At 43.8% G+C, this 27,509-nt stretch overlaps 1 protein-coding gene across 16 annotated transcripts in view; it reads left to right on the top strand.

Moving 5' to 3' along the window:
- The window catches only part of LOC110960597 (kinesin-like protein KIF13B), a 60,110-nt gene that overhangs the window by 28,584 nt on the left and 4,017 nt on the right, over positions 1–27,509 (top strand). Inside the window, exons 25-41 of one of the 16 annotated variants that reach the window (XM_051960563.1) lie at positions 1,981–2,113; positions 3,444–3,587; positions 3,675–3,704; positions 4,790–4,889; positions 5,235–5,361; positions 6,876–6,931; positions 7,018–7,136; positions 9,023–9,199; positions 9,291–9,383; positions 9,686–9,838; positions 10,682–10,759; positions 11,821–11,877; positions 12,777–12,870; positions 13,170–13,364; positions 14,049–14,162; positions 14,467–14,542; positions 15,493–15,606. In XM_051960563.1, the coding sequence (XP_051816523.1) occupies positions 1,981–2,113; positions 3,444–3,587; positions 3,675–3,704; positions 4,790–4,889; positions 5,235–5,361; positions 6,876–6,931; positions 7,018–7,136; positions 9,023–9,199; positions 9,291–9,383; positions 9,686–9,838; positions 10,682–10,759; positions 11,821–11,877; positions 12,777–12,870; positions 13,170–13,364; positions 14,049–14,162; positions 14,467–14,542; positions 15,493–15,550 (1,804 nt within the window). In that variant the 3' untranslated portion in view covers positions 15,551–15,606. Of the gene's footprint in view, positions 1–1,980; positions 2,114–3,443; positions 3,588–3,674; positions 3,705–4,789; positions 4,890–5,234; positions 5,362–6,875; positions 6,932–7,017; positions 7,137–9,022; positions 9,200–9,290; positions 9,384–9,685; positions 9,839–10,681; positions 10,760–11,820; positions 11,878–12,776; positions 13,002–13,169; positions 14,440–14,466; positions 14,618–14,694; positions 14,804–15,492; positions 15,607–21,981; positions 22,048–27,509 lie in introns of those variants that run through there. The other 15 variants (XR_007947452.1, XM_051960564.1, XR_007947454.1 and 12 more) reach the window with 15 other exon arrangements.

Here is a 27,509-nt window from a genome sequence, read left to right as displayed (position 1 = left end):
GTCTGAGCTGCATTTATTTCCACAACTGTCAGTTTCAGTCTGAAAACTTTACGTGAGCTTTGCATCTATTCCTATTGATTAGCTCCTGTTTTTGAGCTGAAAAACAAGAATCCCACTCACTGTTTCCCTTTGAATTCTTCCACTGTAGATGCAGAAAATGAAGCGTTTATCTCATTACATTCCACAACCATAGCTTGAATTATTTCAGCACTCAGCTAACTGTAGATGTAGGTTCATTTCTATCCATTGGTAATGTGCTAACGCTCAGGAAATGGATGGAATTAGTGTAGAATGCTTTAGGAAGCAGTAGAGCAGCAGCTGCACAGCAGATGGTAAATGTTTACCAGTTAAAACTAGTTCAGAAATACACAAGGTGCAATTAAAAGATGCAGAGAGTCTGCCTGTAAAAATAAAAAACAATACAGGATGTAGTCTCCTTTATCAGCGATAGGTGCTCTGCTCCTGGTGCTCCTGCAGCGCTTTAACATAAGTATACCAGGCACAGAAAAGATGCAATTAATGTGCTCAAAATAATTCAGGACAGTAATATTAGAGCATGTAATATTTATAGAAAATGTGGAAAAACTCTCACTTTGTTTATTGTTTTGTCCATTTTTCTGGCCAAAAAATTACACTGAAAATACCAGTGAGAGTAGATGGAGGAGGACTCTGTACCCGTAACCAGACTGTACGCCGGTGTTTTTGTTGTTATAATGTATGGCGGTGGTTCTCCTGATGGCCCTGATGGCCCTGATGGTCCTGATGGATGGCCCTGATGGCCCTGATGGCCCTGATGGCCCTGATGGTCCTGATGGCCCTGATGGCCCTGATGGTCCTGATGGCCCTGATGGCCCTGATGGCCCTGATGGCCCTGATGGTCCTGATGGCCCTGATGGCCCTGATGGTCCTGATGGATGGCCCTGATGGTCCTGATGGATGGCCCTGATGGTCCTGATGGATGGCCCTGATGGCCCTGATGGCCCTGATGGATGGCCCTGATGGCCCTGATGGTCCTGATGGCCCTGATGGTCCTGATGGTCCTGATGGCCCTGATGGTCCTGATGGCCCTGATGGCCCTGATGGTCCTGATGGCCCTGATGGTCCTGATGGTCCTGATGGCCCTGATGGTCCTGATGGTCCTGATGGATGGCCCTGATGGTCCTGATGGTCCTGATGGCCCTGATGGTCCTGATGGTCCTGATGGCCCTGATGGTCCTGATGGTCCTGATGGATGGTCCTGATGGTCCTGATGGATGGCCCTGATGGTCCTGATGGATGGCCCTGATGGTCCTGATGGATGGCCCTGATGGTCCTGATGGCCCTGATGGCCCTGATGGTCCTGATGGTCCTGATGGATGGCCCTGATGGCCCTGATGGTCCTGATGGCCCTGATGGTCCTGATGGTCCTGATGGTCCTGATGGCCCTGATGGTCCTGATGGCCCTGATGGTCCTGATGGTCCTGATGGCCCTGATGGTCCTGATGGTCCTGATGGCCCTGATGGTCCTGATGGATGGTCCTGATGGTCCTGATGGTCCTGATGGATGGCCCTGATGGCCCTGATGGTCCTGATGGTCCTGATGGCCCTGATGGTCCTGATGGTCCTGATGGCCCTGATGGTCCTGATGGTCCTGATGGATGGTCCTGATGGTCCTGATGGATGGCCCTGATGGTCCTGATGGATGGCCCTGATGGTCCTGATGGATGGCCCTGATGGTCCTGATGGATGGCCCTGATGGCCCTGATGGATGGCCCTGATGGTCCTGATGGATGGCCCTGATGGCCCTGATGGCCCTGATGGTCCTGATGGATGGCCCTGATGGTCCTGATGGATGGCCCTGATGGCCCTGATGGCCCTGATGGTCCTGATGGCCCTGATGGCCCTGATGGTCCTGATGGATGGCCCTGATGGTCCTGATGGATGGTCCTGATGGCCCTGATGGTCCTGATGGCCCTGATGGTCCTGATGGTGTCTCCACAGGTGGAGTGAGGTGACCCGTCGGCTGGAGCTGTGGGTTCAGCTGATGGAGCTGAACGAGGCGGGAGAGTTCACACCTGTAGAAGTTCAACCTGCTAAAGACGTCCGCACAGGAGGAACCTTCCAGCTCAGACAGGTACCATGGAGCTCTGAACATAGGTGTGAGTGGTGTTCATGTACTTTACTGGATACTTTCAACCAAATCCAGAGAATTTCTCTGGATTTGGTTGATTTTTATGTGAATGTTCTTAAAGAAAATATTAGAAGTTTTACTGATAAATATGGAATCACTGTAGATATTTTTAGGATTTTTTTGGAAGACTTTCACTCATTTTTTGAAAAAATTTTTGGCCAAATTTGGGGGATTTTTTTTAAATACATTTTTTAAGGGAAACTTTTAAGGAATTATTGGAATTTTCTTCCTGAAGGTTTTGCAAATCTTCAGAAATTTGTTGAATTTTTTGGCTGAATTTTTGGATTTTTTTCAGACAAGTAAACAATATTTTTGGTGCCTTTAAATGAAGACAGCAGGAGGGTTAAGAGAATAAAAATCACATCTGCCAATCTTCAGCCTTTCTACTGTGACTATATTTCTGTGGGTGTCTGTGATGCTGCTGAGGTTTGTTATTTCCTATAAAAATCAGCCTTCTATCGTCTCCTGCTGCTGATAGGTCCCACCGTTTATCCTCAGACAGACTCCCTACCTTCCTGTTGGCGTCCAGGTTGGCAGCAGCTACAGTGCCATTCACCCCTTTGATGTTTTACTCTTTTATTGCTTTCATAAATCAATCATGGTCAATAAAATTTAGCTTTTTTAACAAAAACATTTATTGGAAAAAACTCTTTAATGTCAAAGTGAAAACAGATTTCTATAAAGTAATGTTAATGAAAGAAAATTGCTTTCATTGCTTTTCAAAATTTGCCATCAAAGGGGGTGAATACTTGTGATAGGCAGCGTCACCAGGTACTCCGTCCTCTTGCTGAGCTCCTCGGCGATGAAGCCGGCCTCCTGAGCCAACAGTTTGGCTCGAAGTATCTTTTAAGGAGTGAACTTTTAAGGAAAACTTTTAAGGAATTATTGGAATTTTCTTCATGAAGGTTTTTCAAATTTTTAGAAACTTGGGTAATTTTTTTGCTGATTTTTGGTACTTTTTCAGACAAGGAAACCATATTCTTGGTGGCTGTAAATGAGGACAACAGGAGGGTGACTTTAACTGTGATGAAGGAACAATAAACAGCTTTAAACTGAGCTTTGTCCCCCTCAAGCTGAACCCCAGTTTCAGTTTCATTTTGCTTCAGAACGGTCAGAGAACCTGGTTCCTGCTGTTAGAAGGTCACTTTCTGAGTATAAAATCACCATTCATTCTGGGGCTTTGCAGCTTTAACATCCCATAATAAGAAGCTTTTCCTGCTCTGCTGTATGGAATAAATCTAGAAGTGAATTATGTTTTTGTGTGTACCTGCAGGGTCAGTCCCGGCGGGTCCAGGTGGAGGTCCGCTCGGTGTCAGACTCCGGTACGATGCCGCTCATCGCTGCCTCCATCCTCTCAGTTTCTATCGGAGACGTCAAAGTCCAACAGATACGTCCCTCCAGAAATGATCCCCAATGGGTGAGCCCTCCTCCTGCACTGTTTTAGCAAAGGTTTGTCTGTTTCCACATGTCTGTCTTTGATTGTTTGCCTCTGTTTCATTTTTAGGGTGGAGATGAAGAAATGGACAGCTACCAGGTCAGTGAATCACCAGTAGAAACAGCAGAATGCTGTAGCAAGAAGATAACGGGCGGTCCCTGGTCTATCAGGGGGTTACGCTCCAGACGAGAATCAGTAAAGCAGCAACCATCTCTATTTTATTATTTCTGTATATTTTAAGGCTTTATAAACCTCCTCACACACCACAGAGCAGCATAATGCAGCCATCAGACGTCTGTGAAATGGAGGCCAGATGCTGAATGCTGCTAAACAGGAGACAGAGGAAATGATGCTACGCTCTCTGAGCCAATCAGAGCCCAGCGCTGGTCTCTGAGCCAATCGGAGCCCAGCGCTGGTCTCTGGGCCAATCGGAGCCCAGCGCTGGTCTCTGGGCCAATCGGAGCCCAGCGCTGGTCTCTGAGCCAATCGGAGCCCAGCGCTGGTCTCTGAGCCAATCGGAGCCCAGCGCTGGTCTCTGAGCCAATCGGAGCCCAGCGCTGGTCTCTGAGCCAATCGGAGCCCAGCGCTGGTCTCTGAGCCAATCGGAGCCCAGCGCTGGTCTCTGAGCCAATCGGAGCCCAGCGCTGGACATTAAATATTCTTTTAATATGTTTTAATTGTTATTTTTTATATCGTTTTCCATTTTTTAGGCTAGAAAATGCTTACTTTACCGCTAACATAATTAAAATAATGCATCGATGGCAGAGCTGGTCTGTGACTGAACGCTTGTGCTGCAATGCATCATGGGAGTTTAAATGTCATTATTGTGGTTTATGTTGGTGTTCCAGTGTTAGTAGTGTTTGTGTTTTATTGTGTTTAGTGGTTTAGTCAGCCTGGTTAGTTTGGTTCAGTGTTATGATGTCAGGTTTGATCACTTCCTGATCTGAGTGTCAAAATAAAAGCATCCACCAGCTGCAGAGTGCATAAAGGGCAGATATCCTTTCTCCACTTGTTCTTCAACGCAGCTCACCACAATAATAGATAATATAAATATCACCGTGACATGGTGAGGAACCTCTGTACCCGTCTGCCGAGGTGAAAAGTGTGTTTGTGTTGTTGTTTGTGTTGTTGTTTGTGCTGCAGGAGGTGGACCTGAATGTGTGTTTGTGCTGTTTGTGTTGCAGGAGGTGGACCTGGAGAGGATGAGGGAGCAGTGGTTGCTCACACTGACTCAGAGACAGGAGTATTTGGATCAGCAGCTGCAGAAGATCGTTTCCAAACCAGGTAGAGCTGGAAAACCCTACAAACTAATCTGATATGGAAACAAAGATGAGTAGCAGCAGCAGCAGCAGTGTGATTCTGCTCTGAAAGCTCCACTACCGCTTTATTTTCTCCCCTTAATTAAAATGTATTTACCATCAGAACATTTGTGCAGCACCAGAGCTTCTTTCTTCTCTCATCTGTCTCTAACTGACAGTGATGAACAGTTTGAGTCAGTCTGGAGCGTTACATTCTAAATGACTGATGAGAGTTGGATGACAGCCGTCATAAGCTGGAGCTGCTCCATTTCTGAGACCAGATCAGTGGGATTCTTCTGTTTTCTGAGGTTTCTGTGCTTCTTTCCTGTAGATAAGTCAGAGGATGATGTAGAGAGAGAATCCCAGCTGCTGGAGTGTCGTCTGACCCTCACAGAGGAAAGAAATGCTGTTCTGGTGCCGTCGGCCGGCAGCGGCATCCCTGGAGCTCCGGTAGAAAGGTGCGTTTAAAGTGTTAGAAAGCTGGAATATTTAAAAACTACAAGAGCAGGATGTGATGAAACCTGGTGGAGAGGAGGAGAATGAGCAGACTCACTACATGTTGGTGAGAAAGTATGACACCGTTATAATCCCAGACATCATAAAAATAAAGAAAGCACAGTTTCTTTCAGATTTGTTTTATTTTAACCTGAAGTTCTCCTGTCATCTCCTGGATGGATGGATGGATGGATGGATGGATGGATGGATGGATGGATGGATGGATGGATGGATGGATGATGGATGGATGGATGGATGGATGGATGGATGATTTAGTTAAATTAGCCTTAGTCCTTCATGGCTTTGCCAATGCATTAAGGACTTCAGATTATTTAGTTTTTTTGCAGAATCTGGTGTAAATTCTTTATTTTTGCCGTTTGATATGTTTAAAGTGGAAATGTGAGGATTTCTCCAGTTTCAGCTCTTATGAAATGTGTGTTTTTTAAATGAAATTCTTCAGAACACGTGTTTCAAACCTTTCTGTGAGTTTGAGGCTTCAGAGGTTGACGTTCTGCTGTGGATTCAGATCAGTGTGTTAAACTAGCAGCCCGGCTTTCTTGAAGCTTCATGCAGAGGTGGAGCAGCAGATGTTCTCTGGGTTCCTGTCACTTTCTTCAAAGCTTTGAGATGGAGCGTTGCCCTCGGTGGAGGGCTGCACACTCTGACCACATTTCCTCTCTGTCTTTCTCTAATTCAGTTTTTTACTTTACATTGAGATCACTGTGTAGCTCCTCTGTTAAAACCTGCTGTTGGAGATTCAACCGTGGTGGGTTTGGACGTCCTCACTACACTAGAGAAGAAGATATGAACACGTTTATCTGACAGCTGATAGCAGGTTTACAACATGTGGACACTTATAGGATGTGATTCATGGTTAGAAATTAAACTCCCCAAATTCAGTATGAAGGTAAAAATAAATGCTGCATGAATTATTAGTTCTGCATCGATCCAGTCACAGTTTGAGTGCAGAGGAATCATTCAGCATCATTACAACACTTTTTAGATTTTACTGGTAGTACGTTTATGCAGAAACGTATTTATAACGAACCTCTTCATAATCTGTTTATAGTTCATCATTTATGCTGCTTAATTGTTAGTATTTATTGTTAAACTTTCCTTAGACCAGTACCTAATATCCATCCTTACCTCCACCAAACATCTGACAGCTGAATGAAGCTGGATCTCTCTAATTCAAGAAGAGTCTGATAAACAGTTATTGTAGAACTGAGGTGGAACCCTGATCTGATTAAATCCTGCTCTCCTGTTTTGTTCGTCTTTAGTCAGAAATGTTAAACTGAATCGAACATTTAATCTGAAATGATCTTCTCTTGTCAGATCTGTTGAGTTGGGCTTTAATTGTGTGTTATTGCTGGAAAATAGCTGCTTTCTAACTGAATCTAATTGAGCTGAGGATGGTTTAGGAGCTATCAGTCCCTCTGGATCATGAACTGGGTGTTTAATCAGCGTTTCTCTGCAGGGTTCCTGTACCTGGAATGGAAACACACATTCCTGTCCTGTTCCTGGATCTCAGTGGTGTGTTCTTCTCTGTTTGGCAAAAATCCTCTGTTCTTTTAATAGCCAGAGATCCTAATGGCTTTCTGTGTTTGTTTTCCCTCCAGCTGATGATTTCCAGTCCAGTCTTTCTGCCCCGCTGGCCGGAGGCCTCGATGCTGTGCTCAGCGGGGAGGACGACGACGACTTCTTTGACCTTCATATCGTTAAACACTGCGATCCAGAGGTGAGGGAGCCGTAGGAGACTGTTTGCCCGTTTAATCTACAAGTCACAAATTTGCTCCCTGCAGTTTGTTTATTTCAGGTTGGAGACAATCTGATAAATGTCTAAACAACTGCCAGGAAATGGAACTCAAATAGCTGATCTGCTGCAGCGCCGAGAAAAACTTTTCCCTTTTTATTGTTATCCAACATCATCATGGTCCATTTAATTTGGCTTATTTGATAAAAATTTACAAAAGAGAGACCATCAGACTAGATACTGTTTGGCAGTCACACCATCCCCACTGTGAAGCACGGTGGAGGCAGCATCATGATGTGAAGCACAGTGGAGGCAGCATCATGATGAGAAGCACGGTGGTGGCAGCATCATGATGTGAAGCACAGTGGAGGCAGCATCATGATGAGAAGCACGGTGGTGGCAGCATCATGATGTGAAGCACGGTGGTGGCAGCATCATGATGAGAAGCACGGTGGTGGCAGCATCATGATGAGAAGCACGGTGGAGGCAGCATCATGATGTGAAGCACAGTGGAGGCAGCATCATGATGTGAAGCACGGTGGAGGCAGCATCATGATGAGAAGCACGGTGGTGGCAGCATCATGATGTGAAGCACGGTGGAGGCAGCATCATGATGTGAAGCACGGTGGAGGCAGCATCATGATGTGAAGCACGGTGGAGGCAGCATCATGATGTGAAGCACGGTGGAGGCAGCATCATGATGAGAAGCACGGTGGAGGCAGCATCATGATGAGAAGCACGGTGGTGGCAGCATCATGATGTGAAGCACGGTGGTGGCAGCATCATGATGAGAAGCACGGTGGAGGCAGCATCATGATGAGAAGCACGGTGGTGGCAGCATCATGATGTGAAGCATGGTGGAGGCAGCATCATGATGAGAAGCACGGTGGTGGCAGCATCATGATGTGAAGCACGGTGGAGGCAGCATCATGATGAAGCACGGTGGTGGCAGCATCATGATGAGAAGCACGGTGGTGGCAGCATCATGATGAGAAGCACGGTGGAGGCAGCATCATGATGTGAAGCACGGTGGAGGCAGCATCATGATGTGAAGCACGGTGGAGGCAGCATCATGATGTGAAGCACGGTGGTGGCAGCATCATGATGAGAAGCACGGTGGAGGCAGCATCATGATGTGAAGCACGGTGGAGGCAGCATCATGATGTGAAGCACGGTGGTGGCAGCATCATGATGTGAAGCACGGTGGTGGCAGCATCATGATGTGAAGCACGGTGGAGGCAGCATCATGATGAGAAGCACGGTGGAGGCAGCATCATGATGAGAAGCACGGTGGTGGCAGCATCATGATGTGAAGCACGGTGGTGGCAGCATCATGATGTGAAGCACGGTGGTGGCAGCATCATGATGTGAAGCACGGTGGTGGCAGCATCATGATGTGAAGCACAGTGGAGGCAGCATCATGATGAGAAGCACGGTGGTGGCAGCATCATGATGTGAAGCACGGTGGAGGCAGCATCATGATGTGAAGCACAGTGGAGGCAGCATCATGATGAGAAGCACGGTGGTGGCAGCATCATGATGTGAAGCACAGTGGAGGCAGCATCATGATGAGAAGCACGGTGGTGGCAGCATCATGATGAGAAGCACGGTGGTGGCAGCATCATGATGAGAAGCACGGTGGTGGCAGCATCATGATGAGAAGCACGGTGGTGGCAGCATCATGATGAGAAGCACGGTGGTGGCAGCATCATGATGTGAAGCACGGTGGAGGCAGCATCATGATGTGAAGCATGGTGGTGGCAGCATCATGATGTGAAGCACGGTGGAGGCAGCATCATGATGTGAAGCATGGTGCAAAGTTGAGGGAATTGTTCTGATTTTGATTCTCCCTACCTTTTAATTTGGTCCAGGTGAAGGTGGAGGCGTCCTGGGACTCCACGGTCCATGAGTGTCCCCAGCTGAGTCGGGTGACGTCTGCTGACCAGAGGGTTTACCTGACGGTCCGTTCTGTGATCCAGCTGAGCCACCCGGCCCACATGCAGCTGGTCCTCAGGAAACGCATCTGTGTGAACGTCACTGGGAGACAGGTGGGTTTTATGGAGCTGAAAACATGTTGGCTTTCTCCAGGTCCGCTAGCTGGGAGAGTAGGAGGAAACAAACGTTGTGTTTGTTCTTCAGGGTTTCGCCCAGAGCATTCTGAGGAGGATGTCTCAGCGCAGCACCATCCCCGGCTGTGGAGTCACCTTTGAAATCGTTTCCAACATCCCAGGGGTGAGAATCCGAGGAAATAAAGAAGATTTCATTGAGTTGTTTGGAGGATATAAACAGACAGAGTCCTATTGTTTGTGTTTTATAACAGATCAGAGAAGTTTTCTGGTCAGAGTCTCGGTATCAGTTTATCTGTTGTTTGTTTAGCTGTAAGTGTTTTTCAGAGATTCTATCTGCAGGTAGAAGCTTGAAGACTTTAGATGATAAACCTTTTTAATGAACATGAGATGAGGGCTGCTACACATTAGTAGGTAGTAATCTGATAGACCGGATGGTGGCTGAAGGTCCTTCTCTACCTTCTGCAGGACATCCATGGTCCAGAGGACAGGGAGATGTTGGCCCGGCTGGCTGCCAGCGCCGAGGACGACCAATCAGCCGACAGCGAGGCGGCCATCGAGAAATATCTGCGCAGCGTCCTGGCGGTGGAGAACGTCCTGACTCTGGACAGACTGAGACAGGTCAGCTGGTTTATGAGTGTCTTCTTTAACCCTCCTGTTGTCCTCATGTGCAGGCACCAAAAAATATTCTTTACTTCTCTGAAAAAAATCCAAAAAATCAGCAAAAAAATTCCCCAAATTTCTGAACATTTGCAAAACCTTCAGGAAGAAAATTCCAATAATTCCTTTAAATTTTTCCTTAAAAGTTTTATTTTAAAAAATCCCCCAAATGTGGCCAGAAAATTCTTCTAAATATTTTTAAAAAATTGAGTAAAAATCTTCCAAATAAATCCTAAAAATATCTAAAATGATTTCACATATATCAGTAAAATTTATAATATTTTCTTTAAGAACATTCACATAAAAATCAACAAAATCCAGGGAATTTCACTGGATTTTGGTTGATTTTTCTGTGAATGTTCTTAAGAAACATTTTTAACATTTCTTTTTTCCTCTAAAAATGTCAAAAATTTTCCAAACATGTTGAAAATGTGGACATCAGAAGTTTAACAGTGAAAATATATATTTTTTCCCACATCATCAGACTTTAAAACGGGTCAGTTTGTGAGGGTTAAACCCATCATGAATCTTTCTGGTGTTCTTCATCATTTGGCTCCTCCAGAAACTCTGATGTCTGAACATTCCTCCTCTTCTGATCGATGTTCCTCTGAAGCAGGAAGTAAATCCTCTTTGTGGTTTTGGAATCTCGTCCAGAGCTGGAATGGGAACACGTTTCCTCTGCCAAAAGAAGAACCAGATAGAGCTAATTAGTCATTAATCCGGTAACACAAAGCCTCCAAACGGAGACAGCGAGTCACAGTGTTTCTACAAATCCCACATTGGCGCTGCTGTGTGTTTGTGTAGGAGGTGGCTGTGAGAGAACAGCTGGCCGTCAGAGGGAAAGCTGCCCGACGCTGCCTGAGCTCTCCAGACATCAACCGGGTAAGAAACCTCCAGGCTGCTTCTGATCATCTGTAGACGTTTGAACATGAAGGCAGACTGCTGTCCTCCAGGTTTGGTCTAACTAAAGATCACTGCTGTAGCTGTGGGTCTTTTCACTGCTTCTAACAACAACATGCACTCAGTGGCCTCTTTATTAGGAACACCGTGCTGTTAAAAGGTTGTTAGAGAACTCTGCGATGTGGAGAGACGAGAGATTTAGATTACAAAGTCACTGAAATCAGTTTTCTTCTCTGTTCTGATGCTCAGTTTGAACTTCAGGAAGTTTTCTGGACCAATCAGTCAGTTTTACATCCAACGGATTCGGTTCATGAATCAAGTTCTTCCTCCCGCTCCTTCTGTCCAGCTTTGCAGTCCTCCTAGACCAGTGTCTTCTTCTAGAACCTTCCAGTGCTTCTGATGGTATCAGGTTTCCATAGCAACGACCAGCTGCTTCGTTGTGTCTCCTCATGTCCATCCGGGGCTGGTCTGCGTTGTCCAATGGTGGTTGATCAGTGTGGATGTGAGCCGTGTAGAGACTTGTTGGTGAGGTGTGATCTCCAGCAGATGTTTCCTACCATCCATAACATTCTGGTAGAAGTCCCATCAACTCTTTTGTCTTCATTAGTGACCAGGAGTCAGATCCATAGTCAGATTTTGGTGCCGTTTTAATTGTAGATTCCCATATTTTTGACAGAGAGCTTCATGCTCTTCAAGCTTTACCAGTTTCTGTTTCTACTTCATGTTCAGTGTTGGTGGCGCCTCCAAGATCTAGATCATCAACTTTTTCCATTTCAGACCCATCTAGTGCTGAATGTCTCCTCAGATGTTGGGTTGAGGTTCATGAACTTTGTCTTTCCAGAATTCCAGAAGAGTCCAGTCAGTCTTGATTGACATTCATGATGAATTCAATGTGAATAAATGCTCTGAGCAGTTGAACAAGTGTACCTAATAAAGTGGCCGCTGAGGGTATCACTGACTTGTATGTATTTTATTTAGGTATTGTTCTTTGTTATAACTAGCTTCTAACTAACTTCTAACCTGTTAACTGTCTAACTAACCAGCTGTCAGCCAGCTGTGTGGACCTCTACTCCTCCACTCACAGACTCAGTGACTTTAAGGTGAGATCCAGCTTTTATCTCTAATAACTTAATCTAATCTAATAACCTCCTAAACACTCTGATTTTTTTCGTATGGATTGTTTGTTTATGCGTTTTCTTTTTACTAATTAGCATGTCTTGATCCATAATTTTTGGAAAATGACCTGAAGGAGTGAAACACTCAGAAAGATGACGATGCTGGTTATTTGATGCTTTTGGGGTTCTGACTTTATAATAATCCTCAGCAACAAAAATAACATTTCAGCAAATTACATTTTTTCTGTAAAAAAACAATGTGGATGTCAGAACCCCTAAATCTGTCAGTCAGTATTCCAGACAAATGGTGTTTGTACAGCATCTTTATTCAAAGTTTTATGCATTATTATTATTATTATTATTATTATCAAGGTGAGTGACAAAAAGACTGTATGAATACAAACAGACTGATGAATGTGAAAATTAGAAAAAAAATGAAATTAAACAATAACATACAAATTTAAAGTCAAATGAAGTGATCAAACATTTCACAAAAGAATACCAAAATGTAGATATTAGATAAATGGAAATAAAATATTCTTATGCTAAAGGTTGAATGAGATAAATGACTGTATTTTCCTCAGATTCAGGCTTTTATTGTTTAAAACTGATCACTTTGATCTTTCCAGACCTCTAAAAACAGTCAAAGAAACGTCAGACTTCAGCTCCACACAAAAGAACTTCTGCAAAAAATTACAAAAAAAACCCATTAGTTTGTTTTATTTTTAATAAAAATATATGCAGATATATGCCATGGACTTCAAAGTCCCTCATCTGTAGATTGACCCAGATGATGAGGAGCTAACCCTGTGCTGTGTTGTTGTAGTTCCCTCAGGTCACCAGTAGATGGCGCTAAAGGTCACTCATTATGTTTCCTCCTGCAGGGCTGGGAGAGCCATCAGGACCTCTCTGTGGTTCCTCCTCCGTCCAGACGAACGCTACCCAGCTCCATATCCCAGAACCTGAACCCAGAGACCGGTAAACCGATTAAACCTTTATCTTCTAATGGTTCTTCCTTTGGTTTGGAGAATCTTTGCCTGCTTTGCTGCCTTTAATGTCATCAGCTCAGTTTTTGAAGCTTTAGCTCCCAGCAGTCTATATCTGTCCTTCAGCTGTGAACCTCAATCTGCTGCTTGTTTTCTTCTTTCCATTCCTGTTTCCTAAACCTTATCAGTTCGTTCTCTGTTTTTCTCTGCTGCTCTGGTTTTTCTCCATCTCTGCTCCTGAAACTACTTTTTCTTCTTCTTCTTCTTCTTCTTCTTCTTCTTCTCCATCAGTGCATTCAGGCTTTGCTGCATCTTATCTCCCTCCAGTGAAGGCCGTCCCCAGGCTGCTGAAGTCGCTGCTTCCTGGTGGGAGGGAGGATGGTGGTGAGCAGACGTCTGTCCATCAGCAGGTAAGTCCTTCAGCTTTTAGACGTCTGTCCATCAGTAGGTCAGTCCTTCAGCTTTTAGACGTCTGTCCATCAGCAGGTCAGTCCTTCAGCTTTTAGACGTCTGTCCATCAGTAGGTCAGTCCTTCAGCTGGAAGACGTCTTTCCATCAGCAGGTCAGTCCTTCAGCTTTTAGACGTCTGTCCATCAGCAGGTCAGTCCTTCAGCTTTTAGACGTCTGTCCATCAGCAGGTCAGTCCTTCAGCTGTAAGACGTCTGTCCATCAGCAGGTCAGTCCTTCAACTTTTAGACGTCTGTCCGTCAGCAGGTCAGTCCTTCAGCTTTTAGACGTCTGTCCGTCAGCAGGTCAGTCCTTCAGCTTTTAGACGTCTGTCCATCAGTAGGTCAGTCCTTCAGCTTTTAGACGTCTGTCCATCAGTAGGTCAGTCCTTCAGCTTTTAGACGTCTGTCCATCAGTAGGTCAGTCCTTCAGCTTTTAGACGTCTGTCCATCAGCAGGTCAGTCCTTCAGCTGTAAGACGTCTTTCCATCAGCAGGTCAGTCCTTCAGCTTTTAGACGTCTGTCCATCAGTAGGTCAGTCCTTCAGCTTTTAGACGTCTGTCCATCAGTAGGTCAGTCCTTCAGCTTTTAGACGTCTTTCCATCAGCAGGTCAGTCCTTCAGCTGTAAGACGTCTGTCCATCAGCAGGTCAGTCCTTCAGCTTTTAGACGTCTGTCCATCAGCAGGTCAGTCCTTCAGCTTTTAGACGTCTGTCCATCAGTAGGTCAGTCCTTCAGCTGGAAGACGTCTTTCCATCAGCAGGTCAGTCCTTCAGCTGTAAGACGTCTGTCCATCAGCAGGTCAGTCCTTCAGCTTTTAGACGTCTGTCCATCAGTAGGTCAGTCCTTCAGCTTTTAGACGTCTGTCCATCAGCAGGTCAGTCCTTCAGCTGGAAGACGTCTTTCCATCAGCAGGTCAGTCCTTCAGCTGTAAGACGTCTGTCCATCAGCAGGTCAGTCCTTCAGCTTTTAGACGTCTGTCCATCAGCAGGTCAGTCCTTCAGCTTTTAGACGTCTGTCCATCAGCAGGTCAGTCCTTCAGCTGGAAGACGTCTGTCCATCAGCAGGTCAGTCCTTCAGCTGTAAGACGTCTGTCCATCAGTAGGTCAGTCCTTCAGCTTTTAGACGTCTGTCCATCAGCAGGTCAGTCCTTCAGCTGGAAGACGTCTTTCCATCAGCAGGTCAGTCCTTCAGCTGTAAGACGTCTGTCCATCAGCAGGTCAGTCCTTCAGCTTTTAGACGTCTGTCCATCAGCAGGTCAGTCCTTCAGCTTTTAGACGTCTGTCCATCAGCAGGTCAGTCCTTCAGCTGGAAGACGTCTGTCCATCAGCAGGTCAGTCCTTCAGCTGTAAGACGTCTTTCCATCAGCAGGTCAGTCCTTCAGCTGTAAGACGTCTGTCCATCAGCAGGTCAGTCCTTCAGCTTTTAGACGTCTGTCCATCAGCAGGTCAGTCCTTCAGCTTTTAGACGTCTTTCCATCAGCAGGTCAGTCCTTCAGCTGGAAGACGTCTTTCCATCAGCAGGTCAGTCCTTCAGCTTTTAGACGTCTGTCCATCAGTAGGTCAGTCCTTCAGCTGTAAGACGTCTGTCCATCAGCAGGTCAGTCCTTCAGCTTTTAGAGGTCTGTCCATCAGCAGGTCAGTCCTTCAGCTTTTAGACGTCTGTCCGTCAGCAGGTCAGTCCTTCAGCTTTTAGACGTCTGTCCGTCAGCAGGTCAGTCCTTCAGCTTTTAGACGTCTGTCCGTCAGCAGGTCAGTCCTTCAGCTTTTAGACGTCTGTCCGTCAGCAGGTCAGTCCTTCAGCTTTTAGACGTCTGTCCGTCAGCAGGTCAGTCCTTCAGCTTTTAGACGTCTGTCCGTCAGCAGGTCAGTCCTTCAGCTTTTAGACGTCTGTCCGTCAGTAGGTCAGTCCTTCAGCTTTTAGACGTCTGTCCGTCAGCAGGTCAGTCCTTCAGCTTTTAGACGTCTGTCCTTCAGTAGGTCAGTCCTTCAGCTTTTAGACGTCTGTCCGTCAGCAGGTCAGTCCTTCAGCTTTTAGACGTCTGTCCTTCAGTAGGTCAGTCCTTCAGCTTTTAGACGTCTGTCCGTCAGCAGGTCAGTCCTTCAGCTTTTAGACGTCTGTCCGTCAGTAGGTCAGTCCTTCAGCTTTTAGACGTCTGTCCATCAGCAGGTCAGTCCTTCAGCTTTTAGACGTCTGTCCATCAGTAGGTCAGTCCTTCAGCTTTTAGACGTCTGTCCGTCAGCAGGTCAGTCCTTCAGCTTTTAGACGTCTGTCCATCAGCAGGTCAGTCCTTCAGCTTTTAGACATCTGTCCATCAGCAGGTCAGTCCTTCAGCTTTTAGACGTCTGTCCGTCAGCAGGTCAGTCCTTCAGCTTTTAGACGTCTGTCCATCAGCAGGTCAGTCCTTCAGCTTTTAGACGTCTGTCCGTCAGCAGGTCAGTCCTTCAGCTTTTAGACGTCTGTCCGTCAGCAGGTCAGTCCTTCAGCTTTTAGACGTCTGTCCGTCAGCAGGTCAGTCCTTCAGCTTTTAGACGTCTGTCCTTCAGTAGGTCAGTCCTTCAGCTTTTAGACGTCTGTCCGTCAGCAGGTCAGTCCTTCAGCTTTTAGACGTCTGTCCGTCAGCAGGTCAGTCCTTCAGCTTTTAGACGTCTGTCCGTCAGCAGGTCAGTCCTTCAGCTGGAAGACGTCTGTCCGTCAGCAGGTCAGTCCTTCAGCTTTTAGACGTCTGTCCATCAGCAGGTCAGTCCTTCAGCTTTTAGACGTCTGTCCATCAGCAGGTCAGTCCTTCAGCTTTTAGACGTCTGTCCATCAGCAGGTCCGTCCTTCAGCTGGAAGCTCGTCTTCTGCTCTGTCTTATCAGGGATTTAAAGTTTACGTGCATCGCTGCAGCCTGAATCTAAACGTCTCTAACTTATCACCACTCAGTCCCATTTCATCCGTTACCATGGAAACAGAGCTTATGGAGATGGAAACACAAATAATAAATAGATAAAGAACATAAATGCCTCAGTGCTCAGGATGAGTGTTTTTTCACAAATAAACAAACAAGGAGGGAAAAATAAGAGCAGCTTTGTGTCGACCTCAGATCTGTGGTTTTAATGTTTAGAGACTGAATTCTTTTCAGTAAACCGAGCTGTGTTCACCAAACATCATTTAGACAGAAGAATTTAGTGAAGAGAAGCTGTTTAGATGGGATTTAGTAGAAGAGAAAGTCAGATGTTGGTAGAGATGAGAAAGATGACAGTTTTTATGATTTATGACCTCGATGCTGTTAAAGACTGGTGTAACGGTGAGGAGGTGATGTGCTCTGACTGGACAGCACTACATCTGTCTGCATCTGCTGTATATGACATTCAGAACCATGAGGGCACCAACATTTTGGTGTTTGTTTACCACCACAGAGGTTGTGCACATGAACTAATCAGAATCCGGTCATAACCATCAGACTGCTCTAGGATTGTAAAATACATTCAGTAGCGGTGAAACATCGCTCAGCTCCAGTAACGTTATGTTTACTGGACTCGTCTCCTTCCCTGTGATCGGCTCTGATTCCTTTGTTTCTGTTTCCATACAGAGAAACGAAGCAGAGGACAGAATTAGAGGCTCTCAGACTGAGCAGAAATGAAATAAGTTCTCAAAATACTGTTGTTTCCCTTGTTTGGTTTTGTAGTACCTCCTGAATCACTTTTACACTGTCAGAGATCACTCTGGTCTGTTTCTAAACGCAGGTCAGACTCTTTCCACTCTGTCTTTACAGATATTAATGCTGCTTTATGTTCAAAATCTAGAACATTCCACCTTTACATTTTGGTTTGTTATAGACTGTAGTTGGTATGAGGTGTTTTGGTCTTTTCAAACATTTTAGCATTTTTAGCCACAAAGTTAAATATTAAAGAGCTTTCAGAGTCATGGTTAGATCAGATCCAAACACCAAGGCAGCAAAATGGAATTCATCATCAGAAAGCGTCATCATCGACCTTTACAACATAGAAAACACGTCTTATTTCTTGAATCTGCACCACTTGTTAGGGTCACGGATTTTCTCTTCTGCTGCAGCTTCCTGTGGTTTAGTTTCATTATTTTACAGGTTTATCATTTTATGATAGGTTTTCTACAACTACAGTTACATTTTGTACTAATTATATAGAAAATGGAGGCTGTTGGTTGAGTTTAGCATTTAGCTCTCGTGTTGTCCTCGAGTCATTCTGACATAAGGTAGAATCTTTTGCTGTCATGTTTTTGTGTAATAAGGTCTATTTGGCCCTAAATTACAAAATGAAGGGAAACATTTCAATTCAATTCAATTCAATTTTATTTATATAGCGTCAATTACAGTCAAATCGTCTCAAGACGCTTTACAGAACCCAAATGCCTGACCCCCAGAGCAAGCCCAAAGGCGACAGTGGCAGGAAAACACCCTTTTAACAGGGAAGAAACCTCGAGCAGAACCCGGCTCTATATAGGGGGGACCCATCTGCCTGCTGGCCGGGGGGTTGAGAGGGACAGAGGAGGGCAAGGGGGAGGGATGGGAGAAGAGGGAGGGGTGGGAAAGCAAGGAAAACACAACACACATTTGGATACATGTATGACAGGATATGTGACACAGACAAAGTATAAGCTAACATTGAAAACTGACTCATAGTTTACTCTGATGATGTACGGCTCTGACATTAAACATACTCCATATATAGCTAGCAGTAAAATTCAAACAGTATGTAAGTTAGCATAACAGTATAGTGAATGCGATGCAGAGTTGACTGGTGGAAAAAGGGAGTTGGAAGCAGAGGGCTGGAGGAAGGTCAGCAGCAGCATCCCACAGTGGACATGATGGAGACTGGACCAGCTGGTGGAACATCAAACATTTGTGGTGATGGGTTGGACTGAAGTAAGACTAAAGATGTAATGCAGAACTGATTGACAATTTAAACTATATGCTCTAAATAACAGTCAAACCAGGCGGGGTCATTTGATCTCAGAGGACTAAAAGGTGTATGGATGAGGGTTCAACTCAAACAGCTCATGGCTACTGAGTCTAACATCTGGATAACTGTGGTTCCTGATATCCAGATGTTCCTGTACGGATGAGTAGAGTGGCATGGACACGCTGAGCATGCTCATTTAACTGCACATGACGATATAAAGACGGGCTTCTTTTGGCTAATGATCCTCACATAAACAATATTTAAAGCCAGAAAATGATGAAAGCTTCCTGACAAAACACAAATGACATTATTTAGAAACATATAATGTGATTTATTAGGAGCCCAAAGTCAGGACGTTGCAGCAGATTTTACTGATCTTCTTAAATGTGTTTCTTTTTTTTTCTCCTGTTTTATGGAGGTTTAGCACCAAATGAATGGAGTATTCCTTTTGAAACACCCACAGCTCAGCATTGAAGTAAAACATTGAAGTAAATAAGTCACTTATTTCCGTCTGCATCATCTCCACTACAGGAAGCCGCGTTGGTTGGCTGAGAAGTTTTCCTGCTAATAAAAAGGAGACATTATTATTATTATTAATAGCAACAGATCCACTCTGTTTTCAGACTGTCTGATCTGTTTAAATGCTTCAACTAGAAACTGAAGCGCTCCGGTCTTTGTATTAAGAAGAAACTTGACTGACAACATTAAGTTTGTTGAATCAGAACCGGGCTAGTTGAGCTCAGAATGAATCCTGATCTCCTCCGGTTGAGGCGTAGCAGGAGCCTCCTGATGATTGACGGCTGCATAATATTTAGATCACAGCGGCGCCTCTACAACAGCCCCCACTGAGCAGCAGCCTTCAGAACAGGGTTAATGAGGAGCCGCCGCCTCGCTCCTCCATCACCTCCTCATCCTCTGATCTCCAATCATCAGCCGTGGAGGCCTGGAGTCTGCAGCTCGTTCCAGCTCCACAGCGTCTCATTTGACTGATTAGACGTGGGGCTGTGGAGGGGAAGCTAATCAGGGGGAATGGGTGGGAATGGAACCCGTCAGGCCTCGTTGGAGCGTTGTTTGAGGCCGTTGCCCTCATTAGAGTCCTTCCAGCCCACCTGCCACAGATGTTTGCAAAGGTCAGCACCAACAGTAGCTGGAGGGTTGTAGATATTAGCAGGCTGCTCAGGTGGAATCTGACCACTGATTGGAGCCGCTATCGCTAAACAAATCCACTGACGAAGACTGCAGTTTGAACCTGAGCTGCTGTTCAGGCTGGATGTTACTGTTTGTCATGTAGAACCCTCATGGATGTAGATTTAATCTGAGGTGTAGACTCAGACCTCAGTCACTAAAATGATGCTTGACTAGAACTTGACTGCTGTGAACCAGAAACACTCATAAACTAATTACTGGACCTTTGGACTGCAGGTTTTACTCCCAGAAGTCTCTTTAAAGGTTTTTCAGTCTGGAGGTCAGAGTTTTTATGCTCCTGTACCGTTTACCAGAGGGAAGAGGAACAAACAGTCCATTTCCTGGGTGGGTGGGGTCGGCAGAGATACGTTGGGTCTTCCTCTGGACCTGGTCTAGTCCAGATCTGAAAGAGGACTTCCAACAATCCCCTGGGCTGTTTTCACCACCCGGGATAAGTTTTCTGTCCTGAGCTGTGCAGCTGCTGGACAGCGGATGGTTTTTATTGAGGTTCTGTAGAAGTTCATCTTTTTAGCTGAGGGGAGAGACCAGAAGGGTTCAGCTTCCTGAGGAAGAAGAGTCTTTGCTGATTCTTCTTCACAAGGTGGGCTGTGTTCAGGGACCAGGTCAGGTCAGAAACTTGATTTGGTCTTGGATGAGGAGAGGAGCTCTCTGTCCTCCTGGACCTCCTGTAGTCCTCCATGACCTCATTGGTCTTGCTGGTGTTCAGAACAAGGCTGAATAAGGATGGTAGATTAAGCTCCTATTTGCCCATAACTTTAAATTTTGTGCCACGTTGTGTATGGTCTTTATCCAGTCATGTATGAGAAATGGAGCATGGTTTGGGCTGAAGCTGATGCTTCTGAAGGCAGCTAATGTACTAAAACCACACTATTCAGCTGTCTGGACTCAAACAGAAGTACTGTTGTGGTAGGTGTCTTTTTGTGGATCATAATGGAGCTCTATGGACAGACAACTAACCTCTACCAGCCAATGGCTATCAATAGGATTTTATAAAAATGAAGAATTCCAGGGTAACCTTTGACTTCAGTGTCCAGCTTTCAGGACTTGAACAGCCAGCAGTCCTCCTGTAATGACCTGTGATGCAGCCTCAACATGTTTCTGTCCATATATTCAGGTTTTTAGAGAAGCAGCAGGTCTTCTTGTGACTCGTTGTGTTCCTTCCAGGTTTACTGTCCAGAGCCGGAACGCAGCAGGATTCATGTGTTTGACCTGTTCTCTGACGGTAGACCGGTTCATCACGTAGGTTGTCGTTCTGCCGATGGCACAACATGACCTGAATCAAACTGCTTTGCTCAGAATACCATATCAAAGATGCATGAAAGTCAAACAATCCTCCTGATTGGATCCCAGGATCGGGTCTGCTTATTCATTCATTTATCTCATAAATATCTGTTCTGTCCTTAAAATCTAAAGAACGTGAGGAGAAGAAGCAAATCAGTGCGTCTTTCATCAGCTGATGGATCATATTGAGTGTTAAAGAGGTATCTGAATACTGAATAGGGATAAATGATTATGGGTGTAATTATAATTAAGGTGTAATTATCCTGATTGTTTTACCAGTTTATCATGATTATCTGTCTGCTCCATGTGACAAACAAATATTTTTATTGCACCTTCTTCACCTCATGTCAACATCTAGACTACTGATTATGAGAATAAATGGAACATTTGATTCCTTTGTAATACATTGTTGTAGTAAACTGATTATACACAATAATAAAACATGTCTGTGCTGCTATAAAACACTGAAACAGATAGTCAGCTGGACTCATTAGTGACTGTTTTAAAGCAAAGAAGCAGGATGAAGTTCATCCTGTAGATCTGTTTGCTCAATAGAATCAGATTCCCTCCATGTGACACTGAAGAATGAACTTTATGATCCCTACAGCAGCTAATCACTGGATGGATGGATGGATGGATGGACGGATAATGGATGGATGGATGGATGGATGGATGATGGATGGACGGATGGATGATAATGGATGGATGGACGGACGATTGAGATTGGATGGATGGACGGATAATGGATGGATGGATGGATGATGGATGGACGGATGGATGATAATGGATGGATGGATGGACGGACGGATGGGTGGATGATAATGGATGGATGGATGGACGGATAATGGATGGATGGATGGATGGACGGATGATGGATGGATGGATGGATGGATGATGGATGGACGGATGGATGATGATGGATGGACAGACGATTGAGATTGGATGGATGGACGGATGGATGATAATGGATGGATGGATGGATGGATGGACAGATGGATGATAATGGATGGATGGATGGATGGATGGACAGATGGATGATAATGGATGGATGGATGGATGGATGGATGGACAGATGGATGATAATCACCACTTGTGTTGGATATCTGATATTCATGTTCGATCTCCAGGTTTGACTGAAATGACGCCAAACATGATTTCTTCTGGAAACCTGTCCGTGCTGATAACCAGCTTGGAGATGCTTTAGATGTTGTATCTGAAATCACTTTAATGTTTTTAAACTCCTTCACAGGGTTTGCCACGCATCGTGGTGCAGTCGGCCAGCGTTGAAGAAGGCATGAGCAAACATCAGCAGCCAGTAGGTTCTCCATCATTACAGGTATCTGTAAACCATCTCTAGATTCTTCTTACCTGCTCCTTAAATAATCAGCCAACACTGATTTGTCATGTTGGATTCCTGCTGTACTCTTGTCTGACCATATGTTTGGATCTACCACAGTGAGACCATTCTAATGTTATTTATTCTCCATAAAAAACAGACGTTATTGTCTCAGATAAGCCTTTATTATTGTATTTTTCTTGTATTGTGATTTATTAATTCCTTAACTATGAATTAGATACTAGATCTTCATTTGTGGAAAGAGATTTCACATTAATTTTGGGAAAAATACATATATGAATGTACTCACACATGCTTGGATTCACATTGTAAATGCCAATCAGTAACCAAACCACCAGCTTAACAGTCTGTAGGTCCAACAACCTGCCTCTAAAACATCTCTAATCCTTGATGCTGTTGATTCAAGACCTCTGGTGGTGTCCTGTGGTGTCCCTTAGTGGGGCTTCCATGGTTTGGTCTTATTTCAGTACTTTCCATGGCTGTTTAATGGGACTGGAATTTGGAGAATTAACAGGTTGGGTCCACACTTTGAGCTTTTGGTCGTGTTCCTCGAGCCATTCCTGAATAGTTTTAACCAGCTGGAGGAAGCTGCTGTCATTCTTTCACCATGATGGAGGTCTGGTTGGTGTGCAGCTGTGTTTAGGGCGCTACATGTCAAAGTAAAGTCCAGATGAATGCCTGGTTTCAGTCTTCTACACTTTACCAAGCAGCAGGTTTAATGCTGTAGCTGATCAGTGAACTTACAGCAACCTACAGCCCAGATAATGGCTGAAGGAGAATTCTTGACTGAATTAAAAAGATCTTTTGTGAGAATATGGTGTCACGAGGTCTACCATCCACTCTTCAGCTGCATAAATGCTAGACGCTGTCCCCCTGCATTCTGAACAAGCTCTGAATATGGAGAATATCGGCACCTTCTGACCTGAGAGATCCGCTGGGATTGTTCTCTGAGAGCTCGTCTGAAACGTGGAGCCATTAGGGCTTCATCTACCAGGAGGAGGGTTTAAATGCTAGTCTGAAAGCAGTGAAGGTTATGGCTTTTCTGTTACACTCATGGAATAAATAAGAAGAACAGCATCTCTAAACAGAGCAACCAGTAGCTGACTTTAATTAAAGCACACTTATTATGTTATTTTACAGAGCCTGTAGAAGTCATTCATACTAATGAACCTCTGAATAATGATCTCCAAACACTCAGCTCTACTTACATTCTAGCATCTTTTAGTTGTTTTTTCTTAGTTATGATTTTACTGTTTTCATTCACTCTCACGGCTCTCATCAGCATCAGACAGCAGATAAATGAGTAAATGCACAATGATGGTAACAAGATAAGGAGCTAATGAGCATCTGGATAAAGGCTGGTGTAGTTGTGTGTCTACTAGATGTGGACAGAAACAGAACAGTGTGCTAACAGCCCGACCATTTTTAGGTCAGTGGAACTAACGTATTAAATGCACACATGACCACTGACTGCATGTGATAGCAGGATGTCGTCTACTGATCTAGAGAGCGAAACCAATGCAGAAGTGCCTTAAAGCTGCATTCTTTCTAACAGCCAGCAGGGGGCAACTCCTCTGGGCTGCAAAAAGAAATCCAATTCTATAGAAGTCTATGAGAAAATGAGCATATTTCTCACCTGATTTGGTTCCTCAGGAAACATTTTGCTGATCAGTTTACGATCTCAGTCACTGGTTTCACCTTTTTTTTTTTAATGCAGCTTCGTGTTCATTTAGCAGATTATTGCTGCCTTTAGAGTGGAAGAGATGAGAAAGCAGGGTGTGTTTGAGAGCAGATCTATGGATCATTATTACTCCCCCAAGGAATGGTGGAGTTATGTGACGATTGGCGCACGTTTGTCTGTGAATCTGTCTGTCTGTCTGTGTGAAACATCACTCTAAAATAGACCAACATATTTGGATAAAATTTTCAGGGAAGGTCAGAAATGACACAAGGACCAAGTGATTAGATTTTGGCAGTGATGTGGCTTATAGTCTGGATCCACGGCTTTGTTAAGGATTTCCCATTGTCAGATATAGCTGCTGGCATGGCGTCGCTGTAACCATGATGTGAACACTGTGTCAGTTACCTGCTGACACTGATTTATCAGTTGGAAATCATCCAAGGAACGAATGATTAAACTGTGGGGGGTTTCTGAGTCCCGCTACATATTTAGGTCATGTATGTAGCAAACCCCAGCCAGAAAATGGTAAAGCTCCTGATGTTTCACAAAGCCTTTTTTTATGTTCAGCCTTATTTTGAACACAAATTCACCTTTCTGTCCTTAACTCCTTTCTTCAGAGCCGTCAGAGCTGGTCTCCATTCCAGCTGCTTCTAATTTCAGACACATCCTTTAGAGACAGAAACAGATGGAACCGTTGTTTTTCTTCTTCATGGGAATTTTCAGACTTTTCGGCAGCCCTTCTTAGATGAACACTTCCTGTGCCGCTGGAATGATGACAAAATAAAAGCCCATAACATGAAAAATACATCTTCGAAATTAAAGTATGGAGGGAACGGTTATTTTAACATCAGCAAAACAAAGGCTTGCCAAAAGTGATGAACTGATCAACAGACCTTTATAAGAGGAATTTACACGGTATAAATATGTAACATGCACATGCATGACACTTGCGTCTGTTCAGCGCAAGGGAATTTTTTATGAAAGATTACATCTGTCGGAAGTCATACATCAACTGAGCAGCTTCGGCAAAGTACAGCACTCTCTGAGTGCTTTTCTTGTTTATTATGTCGTCCAAAATATGGAAAAAAGTCATAGTTTAGTATGTCGTCCAAAATATGGAAAAAAAGTCATAGTTTAGTATGTCGTCCAAAATATGGGAAAAAACATCATAGTTTAGTATGTCGTCCAAAATATGGAAAAAAGTCATAGTTTAGTATGTCGTCCAAAATATGGAAAAACGTCATAGTTTAGTATGTCGTCCAAAATCTGAGAAAAAAGTCATAGTTTAGTATGTCGTCCAAAATCTGGGAAAAAAGTCATAGTTTAGTATGTCGTCCAAAATATGGGAAAAATGTCATAGTTTAGTATGTCGTCCAAAATATGGGAAAAAAAGTCATAGTTTAGTATGTCGTCCAAAATATGGGAAAAAAGTCATAGTTTAGTATGTCGTCCAAAATCTGGGAAAAAAGTCATAGTTTCGTATGTCGTCCAAAATATGGAAAAAACGTTATAGTTTAGTATGTTGTCCAAAATATGGAAAAAATGTCATAGTTTCGTATGTCGTCCAAAATATGGGAAAAAACGTCATAGTTTCGTATGTCGTCCAAAATATGGAAAAAAGTCTTAGTTTAGTATGTCGTCCAAAATATGGAAAAAACGTTATAGTTTAGTATGTTGTCCAAAATATGGAAAAAATGTCATAGTTTCGTATGTCGTCCAAAATATGGGAAAAAACGTCATAGTTTCGTATGTCGTCCAAAATATGGAAAAAAGTCTTAGTTTAGTATGTCGTCCAAAATATGGAAAAAACGTTATAGTTTAGTATGTCTACAATTCTACAATTTCATTTAGCAGATGCTTTTGTCCAAAGCGACGTACAACACAAGCAAGAATTCAGACATAAGGAAAAAGCTGTAGGAAGTGCAAAAAGTGCTTCAAGTGCAATTGGTCAAAGGTGTTGCCATCACGTTGCAGAAGAATTGCCAACCCCCCCCCCCCCCCCTTTGTTTTTATTTAATTTTTTTTATCTTTGTCAGCGCTAAATATGTGCTGGGTTTTGGACCACCTGACTTATTCTACCCTTAAGGTGGAGTCAGATTAAGTGCCGAGGTGTTCTCTGAACAACTGAATCTTCAATTGTCTTTTAAAAGTAGAAAGGAACTCAGCAGAATGCACCGAGTTTGGTAGTTTGTTCCACCATTTGGGAACAACAGAGGAAAACAGTCTGGCTAGAGATATCGAGCCGTGCTGGGCTGGAAGCACCATATTTTGTCGTCCAAAATATGGAAAAAAAAGTCATAGTTCAGTATGTCGTCCAAAATATGGAAAAAAGTCTTAGTTTAGTATGTCGTCCAAAATATGGGAAAAAACGTCATAGTTTAGTATGTCGTCCAAAATATGGAAAAACGTCATAGTGTAGTATGTCGTCCAAAATATGGAAAAACGTCATAGTTTAGTATGTCGTCCAAAATATGGAAAAAAGTCTTAGTTTAGTATGTCGTCCAAAATCTGGGAAAAAAGTCATAGTTTAGTATGTTGTCCAAAATATGGGAAAAAACGTCATAGTTTAGTATGTCGTCCAAAATATGGAAAAAACGTCATAGTTTCGTATGTCGTCCAAAATATGGGAAAAAACGTCATAGTTTCGTATGTCGTCCAAAATATGGGAAAAAACGTCATAGTTTCGTATGTCGTCCAAAATATGGGAAAAAACGTCATAGTTTCGTATGTCGTCCAAAATATGGAAAAAACGTCATAGTTTCGTATGTCGTCCAAAATATGGGAAAAAACGTCATAGTTTCGTATGTCGTCCAAAATATGGGAAAAAACGTCATAGTTTCGTATGTCGTCCAAAATATGGAAAAACGTCATAGTTTCGTATGTCGTCCAAAATATGGGAAAAAACGTCATAGTTTCGTATGTCGTCCAAAATATGGAAAAACGTCATAGTTTAGTATGTCGTCCAAAATATGGGAAAAAACGTCATAGTTTCGTATGTCGTCCAAAATATGGGAAAAAACGTCATAGTTTCGTATGTCGTCCAAAATATGGAAAAAACGTCATAGTTTCGTATGTCGTCCAAAATATGGGAAAAAACGTCATAGTGTAGTATGTCGTCCAAAATATGGAAAAACGTCATAGTTTAGTATGTCGTCCAAAATATGGGAAAAAACGTCATAGTTTAGTATGTCGTCCAAAATATGGAAAAAAGTCTTAGTTTAGTATGTCGTCCAAAATCTGGGAAAAAAGTCATAGTTTAGTATGTTGTCCAAAATATGGGAAAAAACGTCAGTTTCGTATGTCGTCCAAAATATGGGAAAAAACGTCATAGTTTCGTATGTCGTCCAAAATATGGAAAAAACGTCATAGTTTAGTATGTCGTCCAAAATATGGAAAAAACGTTATAGTTTAGTATGTCTACAATTCTACAATTTCATTTAGCAGATGCTTTTGTCCAAAGCGACGTACAACACAAGCAAGAATTCAGACATAAGGAAAAAGCTGTAGGAAGTGCAAAAAGTGCTTCAAGTGCAATTGGTCAAAGGTGTTGCCATCACGTTGCAGAAGAATTGCCAACCCCCCCCCCCCCCCCCCCTTTTTTTTTTATCTTTGTCAGCGCTAAATAAGTGCTGGGTTTTGGACCACCTGACTTATTCTACCCTTAAGGTGGAGTCAGATTAAGTGCCGAGGTGTTCTCTGAACAACTGAATCTTCAATTGTCTCTTAAAAGTAGAAAGGG

This window comes from Acanthochromis polyacanthus, chromosome 16 (assembly GCF_021347895.1).
Source record: "Acanthochromis polyacanthus isolate Apoly-LR-REF ecotype Palm Island chromosome 16, KAUST_Apoly_ChrSc, whole genome shotgun sequence".
Classification (NCBI taxonomy): domain Eukaryota; kingdom Metazoa; phylum Chordata; class Actinopteri; family Pomacentridae; genus Acanthochromis; species Acanthochromis polyacanthus.
Note: the sequence above shows the minus strand (reverse complement) of the source record. Positions and strands in the feature narration are given on the sequence as shown.